Below are 24474 nucleotides of genomic sequence, written 5' to 3'. Positions count from 1 at the left end.
GCCCCCCCCGGGCCGCGGGGCGTCGGGGAGGCCGTGTGCGGCCACAAAGAGCCCGTGGACGTGGCGGAAGTGCTCGATGAGGTCCCCCTTGACGGCCCCGTTGAGCGGGCAGTAGGGGCAGACGGAGAGCGGCCCTTTGGCACCTTTAGGGTACCGCGAATCCCCCACGGACGCCGCGGGGTAGGCGGGCGGCAGAGCCTTGGGGGTCCCCGTGGGGGCCGTTTTGTCCCCTTCGCCGTCGCGGTGTCCCTTGGGCACGGCCCCTTTGATCTTCTGGAGGTGCTCCATGGCGCCGGGCTGCAGCGGGGTGGAGGGGCAGGAGAACTTCTTGTGGGCCAGGTAGCTGTCCAGGCTGTTGAAGCTGAGGCGGCACGCCGTGCACTCGTGGTAGTCGGCCAACGGCAGCAACGGGGCCGCGTTCTGCTCCCCGCCGCGCCGCCGCGGCTTCTTGCTCAGATCGATGGGGCCCTCGGTGTCGGGGCTGGAGCTGGGCGAAGGGGCGGCCGGGGGGGCTTTGGGGTCGGGTGGCGGGGGCGGCTCGGCCCCGTGGATCTCGTAGAGCTTGCGGCGCTTGCGGGTGCGGAGGGGCTGCGGGACGAAGGGCACCTTGGGCAGGCCGGGCCGGCGCAGCGGCGGGTCGTGGCGCGAGGCGCAGTAGAAGCGCTTGTGGACGGCGTAGGTCTCGTGGCGGCTGAAGCGGATGTTGCAGGCCTCGCACAGCGTCTTGCTGGGGTCCTCGTCCCCCTCCGAGCTGACGGGGCTCTGGCTGTCCTCGCTGCACCGCCCCGACGCCGCCACCTCCGCCTCCGGGGACACCGCTTTGCTTTCTTCCAGCGGGGCGGGCGGTGTGGCCGCGTTCCCCACGTCCCCGTCCCCCGACGGAGCGCTCTGCCCTTCACCCGACGGAGCGGACAGCAGCGTCCCTGGGGCGGGGGGACCCTTGGGGGCTGCGGGGGGCACTTTGAGCTTTCGGGTGCCAGGGGGGCTGTCCTCGGCCAGGTGGCGGCTGGAGCAGTAGAGCCTCTTGTGCACGTAGTAGTTGTTGATGTTGTTGAAGGTGATCTCGCACTCGAAGCACGTCGCGCCTTTGGGCACCGGCGCTCCGGCGAACAGTCCCGGCGGCACCGCGCCGTGGCCCTGCTTCAGCCGGCTGTGCACCAGCTCCGACATCTTGGCCAGGATCTCCGACGCCTGCGGCACCACCGCCGCGGCCTCGTGGCCGAACAGGTACTGCGGCAGGAAGACGGTGCCACCCGCCGTGCCCGGCTCGCTGGGCACGGGGCTGGAGCCCGGCGTGGGGCTGGCCAGCTCTGACTTCACCTTCCCTGGGGGAAGGCTGCGGGGGGATGAGGTCCGGGAGCTGGGCTCTGGCTCCGAGCCGGGGCTACCAGCGGCCTCCCCGCTTTTGGATTCCTCTGCCTCGCTCCCAGCCGGGCTGTCAGCTGGCTCCTCCTTGATGTGGACGGCCTCACCGGAGGAGGAGGACTGACCTTCTCCGGAGGCTTCACCGTTCTGCACCTCGGAGGATATGGGTCCTGTGGTGGTGTCCGAGGGTGATGCGGGCTGTGGGGCGGCATCGGGGCCGGGCAGGACGGCGGGCAGGGGGCCGTGCAGCACCACATGCTGCGGCAGGGCCGGCAGCCCCTCGGGCAGGAACGTGGGCAGGCTGCACTTCAGCACGGGCGCGTTGTTCGGCTGGCTCAGCCCTGCTGAGGGGAGAGAGGTGTTAGCGGCATCCCACCCCACATCCAGAGCCGTGGGGGGACCCAGCCCTTGCTGGGGCGATGCCAAGTGGCACTAGGGGGGCTGGCATGTGGACCCTCTCCCATACCCACCGGGGGTGAGGGGTTTGGCAGTGGGCAGTGCTGGTCCTGGTGAGTACACCTCTCCCTTGGAGCCCGGCTGGCAGATCATGTGGTTGGTGACCAGGTGGCTGTAGAGGATGTCCCGTGTGGTGGAGATGAAGCCGCAGCTGTGGCAGACGCCTGTGGAGGACACAGAGTGGGTTAGATCCACGGGCACGGGTCCCACCGCAGGATCCCTCTCCGTCATTCCCATGCCCTGGTGCCGCCATCCCTATGGGCACACCAGGCAGTGCTAACTCACCGTTGAGGGTGTCCGTGTGCACCTTCAGGTGACGTTCGCAGTTGGCTTTGGTGGTGAAGGCGGACAGGCAGATCAAGCAGACGAACGGACGCTCCCCTGCAAGGCGGACAGAAGGACACCTCAATGCTGAGGGACAGGGACCGCGGGGACAATATATGCCCAGCCATGCCTGCTCCATCTTTATGGCAGAAGGCTTTGCAGGTGAGCACCGGCTTGCAGGGCACTGCCCCCAACCAGTAACCCGACCGGGGAAGGTCCTCATCTGGCTGCAAGCAACCTGCAGCCTCCCTGTCCCTCTGGCTCCCTTGGGGTCCCTGCTGTCCCCAATCTGTGCCATGCCACGCTGTGCTATGCCGTGCCGTGCCGTGCCCATACCGCTGTGGCTCCGCATGTGGATTTCCAAGGAGCTGGCGCTGGGGCAGCTCTTCTTGCACTGGGGGAAGGGGCAGACGCGCTCGTTGGGGTACGTCTCCTTGGGCTTCTCGTCCACGGCGGGCGAGCCCGCGCTCTGCCGGCTGGCGCAGTAGTACATCAGGTGGGCTTGCAGGTTGCGCTCGCTCCGGTACCAGATCCCGCAGTCCTTGCACGGGAAGACGTCCTCTGCAGAGGGAAGGGATGGACGGCAGGGGATGGGGCGAGCGCGGACATGAGGACCCCACATCCCCCTGGGGACCCCTCGCCCGGCATCGCCCCGGCACTCACTGTTCACCACGGCGGTGGCCAGGATGGCAGCCATGCCCGCCTGCTGGGGCAGCAGCTGGATGTCGGAGTGCAGCGCGGCCGGGTAGGGCGAGTCGCCGGGCTCTGCCTTCACCGCCTGCCTGGGGACGGCCGCCGGCTCGGCCACCACGAAGGCGCACACGGGCTCGTCCTCCCGCACGGCGCGCGTGGTCCTGCACCACACGGCGTCATCTGGGGGCACAGGGGCGAGAGGTCAGCGTGACCCCCCCGGGGCCTGGTGCCTGCCCAGCCCTGCTCTCCGCTCCCCGCAGCCCTGGGTGCTTCCCCCCCCCTACCCCGACGTGGCTAAGCCCCAGCTCGCCTGGAGGTGGCGGTGTCAGCCCGCGCCTGAGCTGCGCTGATGGGCACAGCCCTGCGCTGCCAGGGGTGCTCGCGCCCCATCCCACGCTCGCACTGAATCTTGCAGTAACGCCTGCACGAAGTCTTGCACCAGTGCCTGCGCGAACGCTTGCACTGAGCGTCGTGCTGAACCTTGCACCGGGCTTCCCATGAACGTTGCACCGCCGCCTGCAGCGATGCTCGCAGCAAGGTTTGCAGCCAGCATGGCACCAATGCAGCATCCATCCCCCCGCCCCCGGCGCAGGTACCAACCCTTCCTGTAGATGACGGCGTTGGCGTCGGGCTCTCCGGGCACCAGGGGCAGGCGGGACAGCCAGCAGCTCTCGTCCCTCAGCACCAGCGTCACCGGGGGGCTCTGCTGCGGGCACAGAGGGGTGCAGGTGAGCATCACTCTGCAGGGCACTGGGACAGCAGGGGACACTGGGGCTCTGCCCGTGCCAGCGCTGCGCCCAGCGCTGCCTCCCCGCATCTCTAATGAATATTAATGAGTGAGGATGGGAGTAGGCGGAGGGGGGGGGGGGGGGTTGGAAATTAATCTGCCTGATCCTCTGATGGCTGCCGCGGTAACGATATGAAATCTAATTATTCGTCCCAATATTTCTAAACCCTCCAACTCAGCCTGACAGTCTCAGCCGGTTTTAGGCCTTATCACTGCGAGGAGCCGAGTGCTCGCAGCGTGATAAAGCGCACGCACGCATACACATACACACACACACACACACACACACACAGAGGGGCTTGCACACATGTGTGCACGCTGCACCAGTGCACACGCAGCGCTGAGCCTGCAGAAAGCGGCACTGGGGAGCAATGCATGGCTCTGTGCATGGGGAACCCGAGCAGATGCAGCTCCCTGCAGTGTCCAGGACTTGCTGCACCCCCGGGTGCTCCCGCTCCATTTGCAGCCACAGCAGCAGCTGCCCGTCCAAAGCCCATGCTGAGAACCTTCCTTGTTTTCCCCTGAACAAAGAGGTCAGTGTCTCTGCGCCGAACCAGCCCTGATAACCATCAGAAACCCTATCTGCTCCGCATCCGCCCGGGGTGGTGTTAGCGGGGCAGCTCCCCCCAGCAGGCATCCTTCCTTGGGGGAAATGGGACGGGCACGAAGCGTTCCCCTTGCATTCCCTTACTGCTGGCGCTCTGCACATCCTCCTGAGCAATGGAGTCTTGGGGAGCACTGTGGGACCCTCTGAGGATGCAGCAAGCATCCTCCTCCTCCTCCTCATCCTCCTCCATCACCTGGGTCACGGTGCCACCACGCAGCAATGGGCACAAGCAATGCTCCTCAAGCACCAAAGCCACCCAACGTCCCCAGTTCCCACTAAAACCTGTGTACGGGATGGATGTCCAGCTGCAGGCTGGCATCTGGGGGAGATCCCCTCTATCCCCCCCCGCCCCGCCGCCAGCAACAATGCGAAGGGACCCGAGGGCGACAGCCCGTATCAGGGATGGGGCTGTGATTCCTTCCTCGCTTCCCCAGGCAGAGATAGGAGGGAGGCGAGCGGCGGAGGAAAGCAGGGCTGGGAATCATCAGCCCGCCTCGATAAGGGAGCTGCTGAAATGGGAGCAAAAATATTTAGACAATAAATGAAGTATCAGAAAAAAGCCGCGCATATCTTTAAGGAATCAATCATCCTGTACCGGGTGTCTGGACACACGGCGCCAAGCGGGAGATACGGAGCCAAACTGGGCAGATAAGGGTTAATCAAGGATTTAATTCGGCAAAGATAAACGGGCCTGAGCCAAAAAAAAAGAAAAAAAAAAAAAAGAAGAAAAAAAGAAGAAAAAAAAAAAGAGTGAGGGAGAATGGAGGAGGAGGAGTGGGGATGGAGCCAAGCCGACATCCCGGCTGCGGAGCCCCTGGGCTGGAGCTGACCTGCATGGCTGCAGGGAGGGGAAGGATGTGAGCCTGTGTCTGGGGGGCCCCAGCCCCTCCATGCATCCCTGCACGCCCGCACACACCCATGCACACCACCCGCACCGATAGAGCAAGCACGAGCCACCGGCAGCCTTTGCTGGTCCCAACTCTGCAACACGAAGCTCCAGCAGTCATGCTCCAAAACAGCAGAAACCCATCCTTCCCGAGGGCTCCCAGCCCCTCTCCGTGCTGCTGCTTGTCCCTGAGGCTCCCTTTGTGCCCCAAATCCCCCTGCACCAAGACCCCATCTCTGCAAGTAGACACGTACCAGCAAACAGCCCGCTTGCAATGCCAGGGGGCCCAGCAGCCTCTCACCGGTGCTACTGTCCCAGGCACCCAAAAACAGTCAGGGGACCCAGAGCTCATCAGTGCAGGGACAATCTCTCCCCAAGCGATCCCTTTGCGCTCACTCATCATTGCTGCGGGGCTTTGCCCACCCCTCTAAGCGCTCCTTACCGCCTCGCCGTGTCCCGGTGATGCCGGCTCGCTGTGGATGCTGCCCTGGAAGGGTCCCCAGGAGAAACCCTCGGGGAGGCTCCTGCGAGCTCGCACCCGGCGCTCCCCATCCTGCACGGCCAGCTCCAGCTCATCTGCAAGGAGAGGGATGGTGTCAGCTGGTCCTGTCCCCATCCATCCCCATCCCCATCCACCATCAGTGGTGCCTGGAAGAAGAGGAAGGTTCTATGCAGGCTTTGGGAAAAGCCCAAGCACCGCTGGATTCCCCAACTGCTGGTACTGCCATTCCCAGGCCAGGGAAGCCTCCAGGCCCCCAGCTTGGTGGTCCCATACCGGTGCTGGGGGTCCGGGCATGACGCGGCGCAGAGGAGAGGAAGGAGCGCTTCCCATCCCCGCATCCAAAGTCGTAGCGGCTTCAGGGCTTAATGGCTTTGATTATCTGATAAAGCCCTGGTTTAATGGGTTAGATAACATGTTAATACACTATGAAGGCTGCTCTAAAATGTTTTAACTGTGCCTTTGTCTTTCGGAGTGCAGATAAGATGGCAGGTAACCAATACCGGGATGTATGCGCTCTGGCTGCTCCGTGCCATGAGGATGCTCTGCGAAGGACACCAAGCCACCACAAGCCCCATGCCAGGATCTCTAAAGCCACCACATGTGTTAGGTCATGGCCCCAGCACAATGGGGACATCGGTGTCGCATCCTCCAAAGGGATTTGCAAAGCGCCGGGGTCCCGCAGGCAGGGAGAAGGCTGCGCTGGTTGGAAGGCAAATTGCTCTCAGGGCTAGAAACGCAGGGAGGAGAAAATGATCCCATGGCTGCCGAGATTGAAATCTGATGTGTTTATTAGCCGGGCTGACATCTGGATCCTCTCTGTGCTGGGGTTATTCCAGGTGAGCGTCAGGTGCTGCGTGTAGGGGGGGGGGACCCGTGCTGGCCTGGCCTCGCGCTGTCTCCTCGGGTCCCCTCTGTCCCCTGTCTCCCTGTCATCCCTCTGGATCGCAGCGGGATAGGAGGAGGAAGGCAGAGAGCTGGCGGAGCCCAAGGGTTTGTCCCCTGGGGCCCAGGTTCCCTATGGGCTCGGGGCTCCCTGGCTCACCGCTGCCTTTGCCACCCTGCAGCCCAGCTGCTCCCGGGGAAGCTGTCCCCGTCCCAGCCCAACTGCCACCCCTCACCCGCCCCAGCATTGCCCCCCTGTTGCCCCCCTCCCCCCATCTCTGTGGTAATCAGCGGCGTTTGGGTCAGGAGACCATGTCTCTGAGATAAGCGCGTTTGCCTGACACTTCCCATGTCAGAGCACTTCATCTTCTGTGTATCAATCCCCAGCAGAGAAAACACGCAGGCGCTGATAAAGAGAAAACCGTTCCAGACAGGGGGACAAAAATAGAGCCGGCCTCACTGTGGGGCACGCGGCAGCACGGGCTGTATGCTGGCACCCCCAAAAACGCAGCGTGGGGATGGTGCTGGCTGGATCTGCTGCCTGTGCACAAATGGGGATGCTGCTGGATGTGCCCCCACGGGGACACGGGGTGACAGGGAGGTGGCCAGCCGTGTCCCTGTTGCTACACCCACCCGGGGAGAGGAGGAAAAAAGTTTGTTCTCAAAGAAACACGCAGCATCGCTGCATCCTCTGCCGTGGGGGAGCACCAGCACCGAGCTGGCCTCAAGGATACCACCCAAACCAGGCGCACAAGCAGTGTCCCCAAATGGGGACATCCACCTGCACGGTGGCCCTGTCCGTGCACCAGAAGCCAGCACCGACAGCCCTGAGTCCGGCCCCAAAGCATCGCAGCGGGGACATGGCACACGGCAGTGCCACCCCTTGGGGACGCTCGAGGTGACCGACACGCACGTAGCCCGGACGGTGGCCCCAGGGAGCAAAGTCTGTGTGCCCCACGCTGCCACCGACGCTTGGTGTCACCACTCAGCGGGGTGACGCAGCCCTTATCTAATCTCACCATCGGGTCCCGGTGAGGCGGAACCACACCGATATCTCAGGAATTCCCATCTCCGAGATGATTAACCACACGGGGCAGGGATGGGGCTGTTTGCTTTGGGCCACCAAAAGCAGCCAAAAGGACGGAAAGAGGGAAAAAAAAATAAAAAACCCAACCCACAAAGCTCACTCCCAACGGGTCCACCTGCTCAGGAGCTGCGTAGGATCCCAGCACCCACCCCACTGCCCCATCGCCATGAGACACCACTTGGGGACACATCCCCACGCCCCAGTGTTTGCTGTGGGGCCGCCAGCTCCCGCTTCCCCCAGCACTGCACTCCAGCTTATCTCCCCATCGAGATTTCAAAGAAATGGCCTGAGCTATGCTGGAGAGCAAAGATTAATCCTGTCATCGCCCCGCTGCCGGCTATCGGCTGATAAATGAAAGAGAAAGGCTGGCTGCCACCTGCACCTGGGGGCTGATGGGGTCCAGGAGAGGAGGGGACAAAGGGTGACCTGGGGTGACACGAGGTGACACGTGCACTTTTCCTCCAGGAAGGAGCAGAAGGGAAGGACAGAGGGTCCCCAGCCGGTCCCATCCTGAAAGACTCCCACGTCCCTTGCCTCACATGTATCCGTGGGACTTTAATCAAATTCGAACGCATCAGATCCACCCTGGGACAGGATCTCTGATTTGAGGACTCTGAGTGTTTGCAGCTGCCTGGATACTATCTGGATAAATACTGCTATCAGGGAGTCATGGGACTGCTTCCCAGCACCATGCATAACTCCTATTAATACCGTGCCTTGTGCCCCGGCCCCTATGGCCAGGTCTGGGGGTCACCTGGGAGTCTTAATGCCCCAAATGCCCCCAAACGAGACATCCTGGAGAGCCTGGAAATGAGACATCTTCAGTGATGCCTGGGACACAGGGACAAATGGGTCCCAGCCCAGCCCATGGCTTGGGGACCCCTGAAGGGGAGGCTGAGTCTGTCTGTCTGTCCATCCCTTCATCCTGTCCACCTGCTCATTTCTCCTTCCATCTGTCCATCCATCCATCCACCTGTTTATCCACCTATCCATCTATCCATTTGCCCATCCATTTGCCCACTTGTTTATCCACTTATCCATCTATCCATCCATCTGTCCACCCACCTATCCACCCATCCACCTACCCATCCGTCCATTCATCTCTCCATCCATCCATCCGTCCAGCCATCTGTCCACCTGTTTATCCACCTATCCATCTGTCCAGCTATCCATCCATCTACCCATCTACCTATCCATCCATCAATCTACCTATCCATCCGCCCATCCATCTTTCCAGCCATTTGTCCACCTGTCCATCCACCTACTCATCCGTCCATCCATCCATCTGTCCAGCCATTTGTCCACCTGTTTATCCATCTATCCATCCACCCATCCACCTACCCATCTGCCCACCCATCCGTCCATCCATCCATCTGTCCACCTGTTTGTCCACATATCCATCCATCTGCCCATCCACTCATCTGTCCATCTGTCCATCTGTCAGTACCCAACCTCCCAAAGGAACATCCCATCCAGGGAACGCGATCCGAGCGCAGAAGCGGAGCCCCCGAGCCCCCCGCTGCTGTTCTCAGAAGCCGCGAGCGCGTGCGGCGGAAGGAATAAATCCTGACAACTCAACTAGCGCAATGATGTGATGGCACCGCGCCGATAAGATGGAGGGAGCCGATTGGGAAGAGTCTTAAGCTGCAAACACGCAGCATCTCCACTCTTCACCTCCGCTCACAAAGGGAAATCTCTCCAAAGGGGCTAAGGAGATTATCCCGGCTTTGCCGTCCCGGGTGCTCGAGTAATCAGGGCAGCCTTGGGAACAACAAAGGAGTGAGCAGGGCTTAAATTAGAGCAGCCGAGGACGGGGGCTCGGGCCCTCTCCCACTGATCCCAGGCCACCGTGGGACAGCCCTGACCCCACGGGGGTGGGGACATCACGGCTCAGATCTGTGGCTTTGGGCTCCTTTAGGGGGGGGGATACACAGGGTCCCCCCCCTCCCTGCTGCCAGGGTCGGGGGGAGAGCTCTGCCCTTATCGCTCCCCACCATCGCTCACCATTTATTGATTTTTTTTCTTTTTTTTTTGCCACGGTACAACAGCAAATCTTTATCGTGCTGAACCCTGACCCCGGTTAATGGAGGAGCTGTTACCTACCCTGAGCAGCACAGTGGGTGCTGGGGGGGGGGGGGAAAGGAGGGTGCGGGGCCCCGCTCGCCAGCTGTGCCGCCGGCGGGTGTGCTGGCACCGGGCATGCCACGCAGTGCCCACGTACCCCAGGGAGCTGCGGTGCCCTGCCCCAGCAGGATGCATCCCGACAGCTGGGTTTGCATTCAGGGCGTTGCTGCATCCCACAGATGGATGAGGAGGGCATGGTCCTTAGGGGTCCCCATCCTGCATCCCACAAATGCACGGGGCGTGGTGCCAAGGGATCCCCATTCTCACAGGGGAAGAGCAGGAGGAGAGGGACGGGGGGCACAAAGGCCGCCCAGAGCCCCCCTTCTCCCGCAGCTGCCATGGTGGGAGATGCCATTACACCTCATTCTAGCACAGAACAGGTGCTCTCCCTGTCAGGATATGATCAGCCCCACAGCCCTTTTTCTGCATTGAGCACGCTATGGGGTGGCAGCATTGACCATTAGGAATACAAACGGAAAACCCCCAACAAGAAGGGAAACTTCCAGCATGCAGCAGATTTAGGGGCAAATACACATCCACCTGCTCCAGCAGTGTCCCCAGCCCACCCTGAGCATCCCCCTACACCGACACCATCCCCAAACTGCCCTGAGCATCCCTCCACCCCTCCGCATCCCCGAGCAGAGAAGTGATAGCCACGTCTCCAACGTCCCCAACCCAGGACAAGTGTCACCAGCCCCGCTGCGGTCCCACTGCTCTCAGTGCCATCGCAGAGCTTTGCCACGCCACCAGCAGGCTGGGCACGGGGAGCAGGACCCCCAGCGCATGGGGCTGCCACCCCAAACCCCAACTTCTCCTCTTTCCTTCCTAGCAATCTACCGCAAACACAACTCTCCGCCGCTCGGCCCGGCTCTGGGCGATAAAAGAGAAATAGCTGGAATAATTTTTCCCACCCACACATACCATTGTGGAGGGGAAGGGGGAGCGCGGGGCTGTCCGTCAGGACGAGCCGTCCCCTCCTCGCCGTGCCCTGCTCACCCCGATAATAAACCTTGAGGTTTGCACACCAGCTCCGGGCGGCGAGAGATTATTCGGGCAGGAGTCAGGGCGCAGATAAACACAACCGAACGAGAGAGGGAGGCGAAAGGGAAAGGGGGGGGGTGGGGGGAAGGAACAAAAGAAGAAGAAGAAAAAAAAAAAGTTTGTAGTTTTAATTAGATGGAGGAAAAAAAAATGGCTTTAAGAAAGTTATCTCTGCGCTGGAGCTGGGAGAGCACGTGGAGATGGGCAAAGATGGATCTGGGGTCTGAAATAGGGATGGGGGCATTGCGACCCCCGGAGCCTGATAGCCCCATGGGGGGGGACATTGTGCCCCACACCTGGGTGACATTGCAGAGGTGTGGGCAGGTGATCGCTATCGGTGTAGCATCGTGCCTGAGGTTGTAGTTTTTGGTGCCTTGGACGTTGGTGCATCCATGAAGGATGGGGCTCTGTGGGACCCCCCCGGCCAAAAAGCAGCAGCCTCCCAGGGAATCTCCCCTCTGTTGTGGGGATTTTCCAGTGTCTATGTGAGGCTGAGCTGCCTGTAGCTCTGCTCTCTGTGCCAACACCTAATTCAGAGCCTCTCGCTGTACCCCTCCAGGAGGCAATGGGGAGTGGGGGGGACAGCCCCGTATGCCCAATTCTGCCTGTTAGACAAGGGATGGAGGCTGCAGTGCTCCCCAGATCCCAGCTCCAAAGTGAATGGGAGAGGTGGAAAAACGGGGCTGGGAGAATGCTGGTCATGGGATGGTTTGGGGGATGGGATGGGCTCGAAGCCCCCTCTAGGATCCAGACAGTGGCCGGTGGGCACGGACACCAGTGTTCCCACATCGGCACCTCTCCAGAAAGTGCCTCAAAGAGACCAAAGGGCGGCCAGGGAGCAGCCCCCCTCCAACACCAACCCGGCCCCGTCCATCTGCAGCGCTCCCAAGTGCAGGAGTATGGATTCCAGCTATCAGCTGCTGGCGTATCAGAACCCCCTGTGAACAAGGTCATTTCAAAGATAAAAAAAATACTCACCCCCTCCCCCCTCCCCCCCAACACGCACACCTCCTGTGCATGAGGCCAAGGAGAGCCAGGATGGTCCCCACGCGGGCGCTGCAGCAGAGAGGTGACGAGGTGACCGTGTCACGTCCATCCCATGGCTGAGCCCATTGGAAGAGCATCCCAAGGGATGAGCACCCACACAGAGCCCTGTGGACCCCCGAGACCCCGTGGGGAGCGAACAAAGGCGCTGGGAGCAGCCCACATTCCACCCCCCCCCACCCCCTACACCGCATCTTCGCGGCTGCCATTGCTGACATACGGCGGATCCTGCCAGATAAAAAGAAAATTCAGGCTGCTCAGAGTTTCCCTTTTTGCCAGCTCCATCCCTGATAAGTGCAGAGCCTGCAGAGCGCCTGATAGACGGGCTATCGCGGCGGTTGGTGCGAAAGGAACACCCTATCGCTGCAGCATCGCCGGACCGCCATCAACTCCCAGCCACACAGAAATTAATACCACTCCAATTACCAGAATAGAGATGGGCTGGGAGAAGGCGATAATAAAATCTCTTTTACATAAAGAATGCAAATAACCCGCTGCGGAGAGGGGGGAAGGGGAGGCATGGCCGGAGCACCGCACTGTGCTCATTTCGGGGGGCACGTTGCATCCTGCTGCAATGCAACCCCATAGAAACCCCTATGGACTGGGCACGGAAAATGCTGTGGTGGGTGAAAGGGGGTAGGGTTTGGGATCGCTGGGAGGGGAAGGGTTGCTTTTAGGAGCGATGCGTCGCGGTCACGGGGACAAAGGGCTGGAGAGGAGATAAGGAGGAGCCGGGGCGGCCTCGCAGCTCCTTCCTGCAGGAAGGGATGGGGGTATCAGCGGGGCCGCCGTGCGCTTCCCCTCGGATGGGGAGCGGGGCCCATCCGTGGGGACTGGGGCAGCTGCCGCACACGTGCGCTGCTGGCCAGACCTTCCCAGGGCTCTGCACTGCGCGGCCGTGGGGACGCAGCGGGTGTCCCCATACGTTGCCGGGTGGGGGTTAGCTATCCGGCACTGGGGTCACCCCTTCCCGTCATGTGCAATGGGGAGGAAGCGCGCTGCTCCGTGAGGCTGCCAACGGGATGCACACATCCCGTCATCCAAAGTGGCACTGGACCCCAAAACGTGGCACCCATCGGGGAATGGTCATCCCGGTGCCATCGGGCCCCCATTGCGCACGTACCCACAGACCTAATCTCCACGGGGGAACCCCGACCTTCTCCCCATCGGCGCGGAGGTTTGAAGATAGTGGCATGATAGGGCGCGGGGCACCCGGCGAGCGCGGCGCGGAGATACCAGCGGGGAGATAGATGGCTCGAGCTGCTTCTTGGGGTTTTGATAAGCATCGCAAAACCACTCAAGTGGTTACTGGGATGTCTGCAAAGTGCCCCGTGAGCACATGGGGCAGGACACAACTCCTGCGTGCCACAGCTCTGATGGCTTTTATGGTCCCAAGGGCAAAGCAGGGGACATAGGGCACTGTGCCCATCACCCTTTGCATGGAGCCTGGCAGGAGCCACGGTGCTTGCCCCGATATCTCAGCCCCACTTCTGCAATAGGTTCTGCAGTAGGAGCACACAGTGATGGCCGCACGGGGACCCACCTGGCCCATTCCAAGAGCTCATCTCCTGCGTGTTTTCTCCAGGATCTGATTTCTCCGCCTCCTTCGGGCTCTCTGGGACATCTTTGCACTCCACCTCTGCAGCAGAAGGACATGAGGTCAACAGGGAGCACCCCAGCCCATGGCACACACAACAAACCCTGCACCTCCCCTGTACCAAACCACATCCACGGGGACCCCGACCCATGGCACAATGCACATCCATGGCGACCCCAAACCCACTGCACAACAACACACCACATCCATGGGCACTCCAAACCCACACAACACACCACACCTACGGGGACCCCAAACCCATGGCACAATGCACCACATCCACAAGGACCCCACAAACCCATGGCACAATGCACCACATCCACGAGGACCCCGGTGCCCCCACCCCACACTGAACCCCACCACCACCCACGGCCCCACGTCACCCGCTGCGCTCTCCCGTCCCGGCTCTATTTGTGGCGTATTCATAGCAACTTGATAACAATTATTTTCTCCATTAACTGCTGCTGGAGATGCTACAGATAAGGGCCTATCTGCATATGACAGTGTGGAAGATTAGCGCCCAAAGTACATGTTTGCCTTCGTCCCGGGCGGATCACCCACACGGAGCCCAATCGATAGGCGCCGGAGCGAACACCCCGGGGTGACGTCACCGCCATGGCAGATTATTAATACAGGTGATAAGCGGAATGATTAACATCAAATAAATCAATCACCGGGTATAAAAGTCCTATTATTTTTGGCTATAAATCAAAGTGCCTGGCATATTGATTTTTATCCATCTCGCTGAAAGCTTTAGTGGCCGTTATTGCTGCTCGGCGTTATCTCTGCTATCACCTCTTTATCGAGCCGGGCCAGTGCCAGGTGCAGCTCCGCGCCCGGCTCCCAGCTCCGTGCCCCCATCAGATAACACTCCCCACTCCCAAGAAAACTCTGCCTCCATGGGGCTGACCCCGTGGTTTTGGAGTTGGAGTGCTCGCCGGACTCGCTGCTCCCTTACCCTATGGTTTTGGGGTTGGGGTGCACACCAGGAGCCTCCCGGCCGGCCCCATGCACCGTGCCCTGCCGCTGTTATCTTGCTGGGCGGCTGATTAGGGTTTGCCCCCACCTCCGCAGGAAGGAACTGAAGGGCTATCGGGGCCCCGGGGTGGGGCAGCAGGCGGCAGGCAGGCGGCAGCGGGCAGGAAGCGGGCGGCAGCGGCACAGCTCCGTCCCCATCCCATTGGCTCTGTCCCCATCCCATTGGCTCTGTCCCCATCCCGTTGGCTCCGTCCCCATCCCACTGCACCAATGCCAACCTTGAGGGTCCTTCTGCGTCCCCGCATCCCTCCCCGCAACAGCCCCAACATGTTTGCAGGGCAGCATCCCAACCTGCTTTGGGATCCAGCACAGCCCTACATGTGGTCTGACCCCAATGTGTCCAAATTGCTCCCAGCTGTGGTTTCCTACATGCCCGGAGCCCACCGAGAGCATTCTCATTCCCAGCCATCAACCCAGGACGGAGCCTCCAGGAACAACAGCATTTTGCTGAACCCTCCACTGAACCCTTGATGGGATGCTCCATTTGCTAATGGGGGACAAACGGTGATGATGCGGGGGGCTCTCACCTTCGCTGCTGGGGGGGCTGCAGGCGTCGCGCTCTGCTGAGCCCTCACGCTCCGAGGTGGCCCCGTCCCTCTCCGTGGGGCTCTGCTCGCCTGCAGCAGCGTCCTCGCCTTCCTCCATCGCTCCCAGGGAACCTGTGGGGCACAGAAGGTGGTCAGCACAGTTCCCTGCAGCCCTGGTGGTGTCTGCAGTCATTGAGGGACCCCACAGAGCGTCCCCCATGGTCCCCACACCCCTCTCCTGATGGGGATCCCAGAGAAATGGAGATGCTGTGGGTGCACATCCTCTCGCTGTGCTGGAAGAAACTGGGGAGGGGTATCGGGTGGAAATGGTGAGAGCGGGGTGGCTGTAGGGCACACATTGCACAGTGCATGAGGGATGCATGCATGGTTATCGATGGCAGAGTGCAGGAGGGATGCACAAAGGGATATTGCAGGGGGCAGGAGAGGTGCACATGAGGATACTGCGGAGTGCAGGAGGGATGCACATGGGGATATTGCACGGTGCAGGAGGGATGCACATGGGAACACTGCAGGCTGCACAGGAGGGATGCACGCAGCAATATTGCATGGTGCAGGAGGGATGCACCGCAGGTACCTCACCACGCCGCCATCCCCATGGCAACGCAGCATCCCTCCCGCACCAAATTAAGGCACACCCCCAGCACATGGCCCAGCGGGCAGGGAGCACAGTGGTGGGATGGGGCTGCAGCCCTCCACCGCTCGCCGTGACTCCAGGCATGTATATTTACAGCGGGAGAACAAAGGGCCATAATCTATACAAAGCAGACAACAATGAGCGTGAATAAAGAGGCTGCCGGAGAAGGGAAGGCAATTTATTCTAATTCTGCTAATTTCAGTTCCAGCACAATTAAAAAGACTCTGATAATATTCAGAAACAATCGCCGGCTAACAAATCGTTTCTCTCGCGGTAAATGAAACATTGTTAGGCTAATTTTTTCTTTCACGCCTTCCCAGCTCTCGGGCTCCTGATAAAGTTAACCCGAATCGCGCTGCTCCAGCACAGCGCTGCCAAAGAGGGGTGGGAAGGGACCAAGGGGGACGGTGCCATGTGCCCATGGGTGTCCCAATGGGCGTCCCAATGGGCGTCCCAATGGGCGTCCCAATGGGCGTCCCAATGGGCGCCCCAATGGGCGTCCCAATGGGCGCCCCAATGGGCACCACCCTACTCACATCCCACCCCGAGAGGCGATGGGGACAAAAATCACCTGAAAAACTCATTTTTTGAGAACAAGTTGCTACGGGATGCTGACAGGGAAGGGAAGCAGGGGGTGGGGACAGGCGGTACCCGCTGCATCCGGACCCATGTCCCTAGGGATGCAGCCCCACACGCGGCATCCCAGCCCCAGGCAGGGAAGCACCAATGGCTGTGGGGCTTAAAGGAGCCCTTGGCTATGAAAAAAAAAAAAAAGAGGAGGAAAAGGAGAGGGGAAAAAAAAAAAAAAAAGAGGGAGAGAGCGGCGGAGCAGAGCGTCATTTCTGCGGGATTGCTGGGAGCCCTGCGCAGTTATCGCCGCACACAGCCTCCCTCCGCTTGCCTGATCTGTCTATTCTTCATTAAGCAAATACGCTGAAATGGAAATGAAAACATAATAGCTATTTGATTTTCGGCGAGATATTTTGCATATTGGTTCGGTGCTGATAGCGGAATTTCATCAACTCCCTTTTTTCATGCTTTAAAACTGAATTACTGAGGCTGGCTTTACAGCGAGGGGAAGAGCCCAAAAGCGCTCTGCTCCGAGATCCTCCGCTCGGCGATTAACTCTTCTTCCTCCTCCCTCCTTCTCTCTCTCTTTTTTTTTTTCTTCCTTGATAACAAGGAGTTTTATTTTCTGAATTACAGCGACTGTAAGAACTTGCGTTGAGGCGTGCGACGCGCCCATGTGCCAACACCGGGGTGGGCGCAGGGATGGGGCCAGCACCAGGACCCCCCCGGCCATGCCACCACCCTCACACCTTTGCACCCCCAAAGCGAGCAGCACTGGCCAGCCCTCGGATGGGATAGCTCCGACTTTGGGAAAATGACATGAAAAAAGAAGAGGGGACTTTTCCATGCTGCCAAGAGAGAGACCCTGGGCGCTCCGAGAGCAGGCATGCAGACAAGAGCAAAGCGATAAGGGGCTGCGATAACAGATAGAAAATAGCAACAGATCCAGACTTTCCCACCGGCTCTGAGCGGGGAGGAGGAGGAGGAGGAGGAGCCCATGGAAGCGGTCCCGCGAGCTGCAGCACTGCACGTGCGAGCCGGGGCGACCCGCGAGCTGCTGGCTTCTATCAGCACGCATCAAAGTTCAGGAGCTGGTGGAGGTTTCAATAAAAGGGATCGGCGCTGCCCAGGACCGAAGGGTGACCCTGCGTTTCACCCCAAATCACCCAAAAGATCGCGGGGAAGGAGAGCCCAAGCATTTGGCAGATGGTGACCTCCCCGGTGCCCAGAGACCCCACCCGGTGTCCCCATTGCTATGGGGTTGGGGTCAGCATCACAGAACCATGGGCACAGCCGTGGGGTCAGCCAGCAGCGAGCAGCCATATAGCGATCCTGTTCTTCATCTCCACCACATCCCCCATGCTCCACCTGATGCCTACACTGACATTCCAAGTTAAGAAGAGAAGTCAGCTCCAAATGCAGAGGAAAACCAATCCCAATCCCCGTCGGCCAGGTGAGCATCCCCCCCAGGTTCTGGCTCCAACCAGGGACAATGGGATGCTCACCAGTTGCATTACACCGGAGATGTAGGACCATGAGCTTGGGTCCCTAGGGGCAGTGCAGCAGCCTCTAAATCCCAAATCACTTCTAAACCCCAAATCTCCCTCTTTCCCCCAGACCAGCCCAAATTTGCACAGAAGAGCTACATCTTCACATCTGCACCATCGCCAACTGGATGTCCCCAAACCATGCACCCATTCCCATCTACACCATCACCAACTGGATGTCCCCAAACTACACCCTGTGGTAGACCCCTTCCCACCCCATAGAGCCATCCCCATTGGCGTGCAGCGATTCAGACACATCCATCACTGCACGGGGATTCCCCAGGGTCTTGTATAGAGGTTGTGCCGCAGCCGCCCCACAGCACGTGGTGCCTAGGGAGCAACCTGGGCTGCATGGTGATCCAAAACCACTGCTATCTGATGGGCCTGCAGCCCACACTTCTCACCCAATTTTTCCCGGCACTTATTAAGGTTTCTCTTCCAGCAGCCCTAATGCTCTGCATGGCCTCGGGTGCCCTGAGCAGTGCAGGAGGTGCCAGGAGCTGCGGCCAACAGAGGTTTTGGTGGCTAGGAAACGACATGGGTCCCCAAAGGGCGCGCTATCTACGGGACTATTTTGTCCTCCTCTTGGCTGACCTTTCCCATCTTAACCTGACCAAAATTGCAATATACTCCCCAACGATGGGGACCCACTCGTTTTGGGGGCAAACGAGTACTTTTCTGCACAAAACTTTCCCTATCAGCCCAAGCGCAGGTTTGGAACGGCATCTCCACACCCCCCCAGGAAGATATCAGCATTTTTAATATCAACCCCATGCATGGAGCTGATAATGTTGAGGCCAGCCCCAGCCGTACCTATCTCGAATCGGGAGCCCTTTTCTATCATGCCCAGATAAACTCGCCCTGCGGCTCCCTTGTGTTAAAAGGGTGAGGAGAAAAAAAAAAAAAAATATATATATATATCCAGGAGGTGCGGGGGGAGGATGCTCATGTCCACACCATAGGACTGAGGGTGTCTTGCTCCTGGGGTGGGATAACCTTGGGGGATGCTCTGTTGGGTCCCTCAACGTGTGGTGACCCCAATCCAATAGCAGCAGGGGACGCTTGCATCCCTAAGGAAATGCTCTGGGATGGAAACAGTGGCTCTATAAACTCCATCTGCAAGAGGCTAAGGGACACTGGGGACATGTGGGTGGCACCTTCCCTATGGCAGGGGCGCATCCACCCTGTGTGTGCCATTGGGGTTGCAACCTATGGCCATCCCACACCTTCCGCATCCTTGAGCATCCCCCAAAGCAAGCGGGGCCTAGATGGAGAGAGGTCCCACAGATCTCCCATCCCAACCACCCCTCTGCATTCTGCAGGAGGAAGACGATGGGAGAGCGGAGCCCATCCCGTGCTCCACTTTGACACCCACGTCGACGCTCGCCCCAAAACGCGCGCGTCTAGAGGGGGAAGAAGAAAAAAAAAAAAAAAAAAAGAAAAAGCCGAGCCGAAAGGCAGAGCCTGAGAAAAACCAGCCCTGCTGATAGGGGAGAGATTGGTTTCAGCCGGAGCTGCTCCCCCTGCCAAGTCCACATCCTATCTGCGCGGGGTGCAGTTACTTAACATTCATCACCGGCTGAACTCTGTAACTTTATCAGCGCCCGAGCATGGCGCCATCGCCGAGCCCAGCCATTCCCGGCGCTCAGATAGGGCCGATAAACCGCTGATAGATTACAGGAGATTGTTTCACTTCAGGGGACGCGATTACTAATACTAATAGCGAGAGAGCCCGCATCGTATCAAACAGCCGCCGCAGGGCGGGGGGAGCGGCCGCGGGGGGCACGGGGAAATAATGAGAAAGAAAATACAGGAACAATGACAATGAAGTGACTTTACGTTTCAGATGGGGCCGATAAGGCCCTGATAGATTTTTAAGAGAGGAGAGCTTCTAATAGAGCCGTCCCCGGCCCCGGCGCATCAGATGGATTGGAGCAGATTGCTGCACAAAAATGGGGATGCGATCTGCTGCCAGAGGATGGGGTGGGAAAGGAGATGATGCTGAAATGCCTCCGGGCGGGGGGAAACTGAGGCAGCACCGTGCAGGGCGCAGGGACAGGAAGGGATGCACAACTGGGACCAGGTGGCATAACCGTGTGGTCCAGGAAATGGCCCCAAAAGGATCAGGGAGCAAACGGGCCTTGGCTGCCAGCAGCCAAAGGGACTTTTCTGAGGGGTGAAATGCCTCAATTTCTGTATTTTTACTCAAACTTGAAATAATGGGGATCTGTATGGGATCCTGGAGCTGTGAGGCCCTGGAGGATGGGATGTGGAGGGGATAGATTGGAATGGGGATGAGGATGAGGTGTGATGGGGATGGGGAATGGGGATGGGATGGTGATGGTGTGTGATGGGATGGAACGGGGATGGGATGGGGATGCTCGCCCACCGCACAGCCCCACAGACACCGCAAGCAGCAGGTGACGGCGAAGCCAGAATTCACACTCTGTGCTAACCCGGCGACAAATTGCCCCCAGAGCCACACCAGGGCCACTCTCCACCTCTCACTGCTGCAGGTCTCCAGCCTGGGGACCACCAAATCCCTCCATCCAAATAACAGCCAGCAAAGACACGGGGCCAGATTGTGCCCCCACGCCTGAAACTTCAGCCTACAACAGCATCGCGAGAGGACGAGGGTACAGCTGGATGCCCACCAGCCACCAACACCGCTGCTGTGGATTCTCTGCTGCCTCCCACTCCCCCAGCGTGCCACCAGTCCCATCTCTATGATCAACAGCATGGGGACAAGCAGGGATGGGCAGCACAACACATCCCTAGGAGGCACAGCGCACACTGAGCCATCAGTCGGGCTCCTGCATCCTTTGCTGCTCCCATGGGTGTGCAGCCCCCCAGTGCCCTTTGCAGCCCCCCTCTGCCCACAGCAAGCCCCAGTGCTGGGTTGGTGTCTGTGCACTGCGCGTGCCTGGGTTGCTTTTCTTTTTCTCTCTCTCTCTTTTTTTTTTTTTTTTTTCCTGTTCTTGGCATTTTGGTGGAGCGAGATAAGGGTAAAAAACAACAGAGCTGCTCGGAGAGTGAAAAAGGGAGATAGATAACGCAGATACTGACTCCTACACAAAACAGTCCTGGCTTTATCGCTGCTTTTTATCGCAGTTCCTCTAAAAAAAAAATAAAGAGAACAGCCCAACTGGAATGGGGCAGCACATTAAAAAATGAACTTTATACTGTTTGCTCTTTAGTTTTATATTTGGATGAAACAAACTGAGATTCCCACAGCCGATACCTTTCCCAGTTCTAGGAACCAAACAGCCTGCGAGTCCCATTGGTTCTGGCAGGGACAGTTTAGGAACCTCAGTAATATTTAGAAAAAGACCCAATAAAAGTGATTTTTCAGGGTACCAGGTAGGAAGGTCTGAGCATCCTTAAGGCTGGATGGGATAACGGTGAGGATGGGCCCGTGGGATGGGGCTGGTCCCAAAGCTGGTCCGTGCAGTGGAATCCCAGGGCCGAACCCGACACACAGAGCACGACGAGCAGATGCAGAGAAGAGATGGGAAGAAGTCCTGCGAGCGGAGCTGGGAGGTGTGAGGAGGTCCAGAAGGAAAAGTATTGCCAGGCCCCGCAAGCTGGCTTCAGTCCATTGGAAACAACCATGCACCGGGACATCACAACCACGCGGCACCACGGCAGCTGGTGAAGCTGAGCATCCCCGTGGCGTGCAGCAAAGCACGGTGCCAGCAGGTCCCAGATGGCCGAATGCCACCATCCTTGGGGACATAACGCTGGTGGCTGGGAACCCAGGGCAGGCAGCCCGGCTGCACGGAGCCTTGGCACGCATGGAGCAAGGAGGTGATCCAGCTCGCAGCACGGGAAGCGCGTGGCCCTGTATGCTCCAACCCCAAAAACTGCTGCCCGCTGTGCCCCACCTCGCCCTGAGAAAGAGGGAAAGGGAATGAAAAAAAAAAAAAACAAAATAATAATAATAATAAAAATGGACTGGAGGTTTTTCCTTCCCCTCGCGCTCCCTTCCCTACCTTCTTTTTTGAAAAACATAATTTATCTGTGTATTATCAAGAAATCCAGACACTTTAATCAGTGAGCTATGAAGTCAGTATTTCCATTCTTATCTAGCGGAGGAGTGGAAATGGAGAGCAGATAGGCAGCTCCGAGCCGGGCCGTGGTGGGGAATGTTAATGGGAGGAGCGGCAGAGCCATTGGCTACCGAGCTGCCGCTATCGCTGCCATTATCGCGGCCTTATCGTGGCAACCATCGCAGCGCAGTAATGGGGCCAGTTCAACTTTCCGCATTATCATAGAGCTGGAAGTAGCGCGAGAGGCCTCGGCTGGGAGACGGAGCACCACGAGCGGCCTGAAGTGCTGGGAATGGGGACGTGCCCGGTGTGGGCAGCACCGTGATGATGATGATGATGATGATGGCAGCGCGCTCGGTGACCCCGTCGTGCCAAGGGATGGCCACCACGCGACCCTACTGCATGGGGTGGGCAGGAGGAGAGAGGCCCGCTTCCTCTTGAACGGGAGATGTCAAGAAAAATATGTTGATGTGAGAAACGGGAGATAAAGAATTATTTTGGAGGGGGAAAAAAAAAAAAAAGAAAGAAAGAAAAAAAAAAAAGAAAGCCGTGGAAGGCTCTTATCGGGAGTGACTCATAGGCACACACTCCTTAACCCCGCTGCAGCCCAAGGTCAGCAGTTACATTCCTTTCGGCATTTCATCCCTTCCGAAAAAACATGCTGCTACAGGAACAATGCGCAGCCTTCACTGCGGTGGCTGTCGGAAGAGGGAACTTTATTACCCCCGAAACACTTGAACTTTTCTGATAAAAATATGGAGCGGGACAGCAGCCTTGCTGAGCCCGGGCGGCCAAAACTCCTGAGTCAGGCGGCAGCAGCGGTCACGGGACACAGCCAGAGAGCTCTGCATGAGAGGAGACCTCCCCTTCCCCCAGGAGCTGAGGATGCGGCCTCTTCCTTTGCCCAAAAAGGGTCTACTCGACCCCAAACTGCAGGGTGCAGCAGCTCTGCCCTGCACTTGGCCAACCCCGCTGCTCCCAGTCCGAGCACCATCCTTGCAATGGATGTGGGTGGCATCCACCCCAACGCTGTGTGTCACACCGCGGCTCTGGGACATCCCCATCACCCGTCTCCCACTGGTGGGCATCTGAGATGGGGACACGGAGGGACGCAGGGCACGGTGTTGCCGGTCCCACAGTTGCCTTTAGGATGGCATCAACCAGTGCCCCTCTTCTGCCCTAGCCACTGCTCCATCTGCTGCAGCACCCCCAGGGACATCGCTGCTCGTTCCCAGCCCGCATCACCACCCTGCAACTCAGCAAAAGGGGAAGCGGCCTCATGATCCATCCAGGGGAAACAGAGACCTCACAAGTCCACACACAGAGCACAAATCCCGTGGACAACCCTGTGGCTCCAGGAGCTGGGGACAAGGATGTCCCAAAGCGCAGTGCCCGTCTCCCTCACAGCCCTGGAAGTGATCCCAGGCTCACCATAGGATGGGCACCAGGGTTCTCACCCTGAATGCAGTGGAAAGGATGGCATGGGGCTTATGGGGACAGCCAGCTCAGGGACAGACCCCTGGAGGGATCTGAAGTTGGTGTAGCAGCCACATGTCCCACAGCTGGCAGAGCACGGCACAACCCAGAGCATGGCATCCAAGCACCCAAGTGATGATCATGCCATGGGGAGACACAGAAGCGAGCTGTCCCTGTGCCGCCAGCCACGGTGACAACCCTTTTCCCAACCCCAGGGGACACCAAGTTGTCTTTTTCCAACCCTGCACCATCACCCATGGCTGGCCCAAAGCCCTCACCCTGCCATGAGCCGGGTTGGTGGCCATGCAGGACCAGACTCAGGATGTTGGGACACATTCCATGGCACTGATGGCCACATCCCCTCTGTCACAGCACCATCAGCCCGGCCTAGGCCACCCCATGCTACCAAGATGCTCCGAGGGACCACGCTGGGTCCTCACCTCCAGTCGCTGCTCTCAGAGCATCCCAAGGGGATGGCAGCAGCTGGCTGCGAAGGCAGCGGTGCCACAAGGCCCCGCCAGCACTGAGTCACAGCTGGCAGGAGCTCGGAGGGGCTTGCACAAGAGGGGAGGGGTTGGCACGCGGGGTGGCAGCGCCCATGGGAGCAGCAGCAGAGCCCTGCGGGATGCGAGGGCCGTCCCCATCGGTGGGACACGATAGGGGCTGTGCTCCTCCCCACCCAGGTCTCACAGATAGGACCGGTTTAGGGAGGTGCTGCTTATCCTCGGGGTCTCCCTGCAGATGAGGTGGGGAATCCTCCCCAACCCCGGGGGGGGTGGTGGGGGAGGGAGGAAGTTCACTGTCTGCCACCCACTCCTCTCTGGCAGCACGGATGGGGAAACTGAGGCACGGAGGGCGGTGAGGATGGAAAAGTGCAGCAGCAGAACAACAGGAGGGGGGGAGGGGGGGGGAGAAATAAAAAAATAACAAATAAAAAAAAGAACAGAGCGGAGGGAGTTAGTCACCTGCATGCTACCGAGAGGAGTGACGCAGAGCCAACAGCGGGAGGAGCACCGGGAGGATCAGACGCCGCGGGGTGACCGCCGGCACCAAAAATAGATCCCAGCACCGGGGTTCCTGCAGCGCCCATGGCCCCACTGCACTGCAACAGAGGAAAATTACCCCCTCCTTCCCCTCCCCCACCCCCTTCAATGGGGCTCGCTATCTAACACCATCGCCCGGCAATTAAAAAGTATCCACAGACAAATATACGACTG

General features: G+C 59.3%; 1 protein-coding gene across 2 annotated transcripts in view; it reads right to left on the bottom strand.

The window, feature by feature from the left end:
• ZFPM1 (zinc finger protein, FOG family member 1) overlaps window positions 1–24474 on the bottom strand; it is a 28319-nt gene that overhangs the window by 912 nt on the left and 2933 nt on the right. The window contains exons 1-10 of one of the 2 annotated variants that reach the window (XM_021408619.1): window positions 24223–24364; window positions 14961–15092; window positions 13342–13437; window positions 5561–5694; window positions 3439–3541; window positions 2809–3018; window positions 2482–2706; window positions 2107–2202; window positions 1836–1985; window positions 1–1706 (exon numbers count right to left, since the gene is read on the bottom strand). The exon at window positions 1–1706 is cut by the window's left edge and continues 912 nt beyond it. In XM_021408619.1, coding sequence (XP_021264294.1) covers window positions 1–1706; window positions 1836–1985; window positions 2107–2202; window positions 2482–2706; window positions 2809–3018; window positions 3439–3541; window positions 5561–5694; window positions 13342–13437; window positions 14961–15078 — 2838 coding nt within the window. In that variant the 5' untranslated portion in view covers window positions 15079–15092; window positions 24223–24364. Of the gene's footprint in view, window positions 1707–1835; window positions 1986–2106; window positions 2203–2481; window positions 2707–2808; window positions 3019–3438; window positions 3542–5560; window positions 5695–13341; window positions 13438–14960; window positions 15093–24222; window positions 24365–24474 lie in introns of those variants that run through there. The other variant, XM_021408618.1, reaches the window with a different exon arrangement.

Source organism: Numida meleagris, chromosome 10 (genome assembly GCF_002078875.1).
Source record: "Numida meleagris isolate 19003 breed g44 Domestic line chromosome 10, NumMel1.0, whole genome shotgun sequence".
In the NCBI taxonomy this organism is placed as follows: Eukaryota; Metazoa; Chordata; class Aves; order Galliformes; family Numididae; genus Numida; species Numida meleagris.
This window is presented reverse-complemented; position numbering and strand designations above follow the sequence as displayed.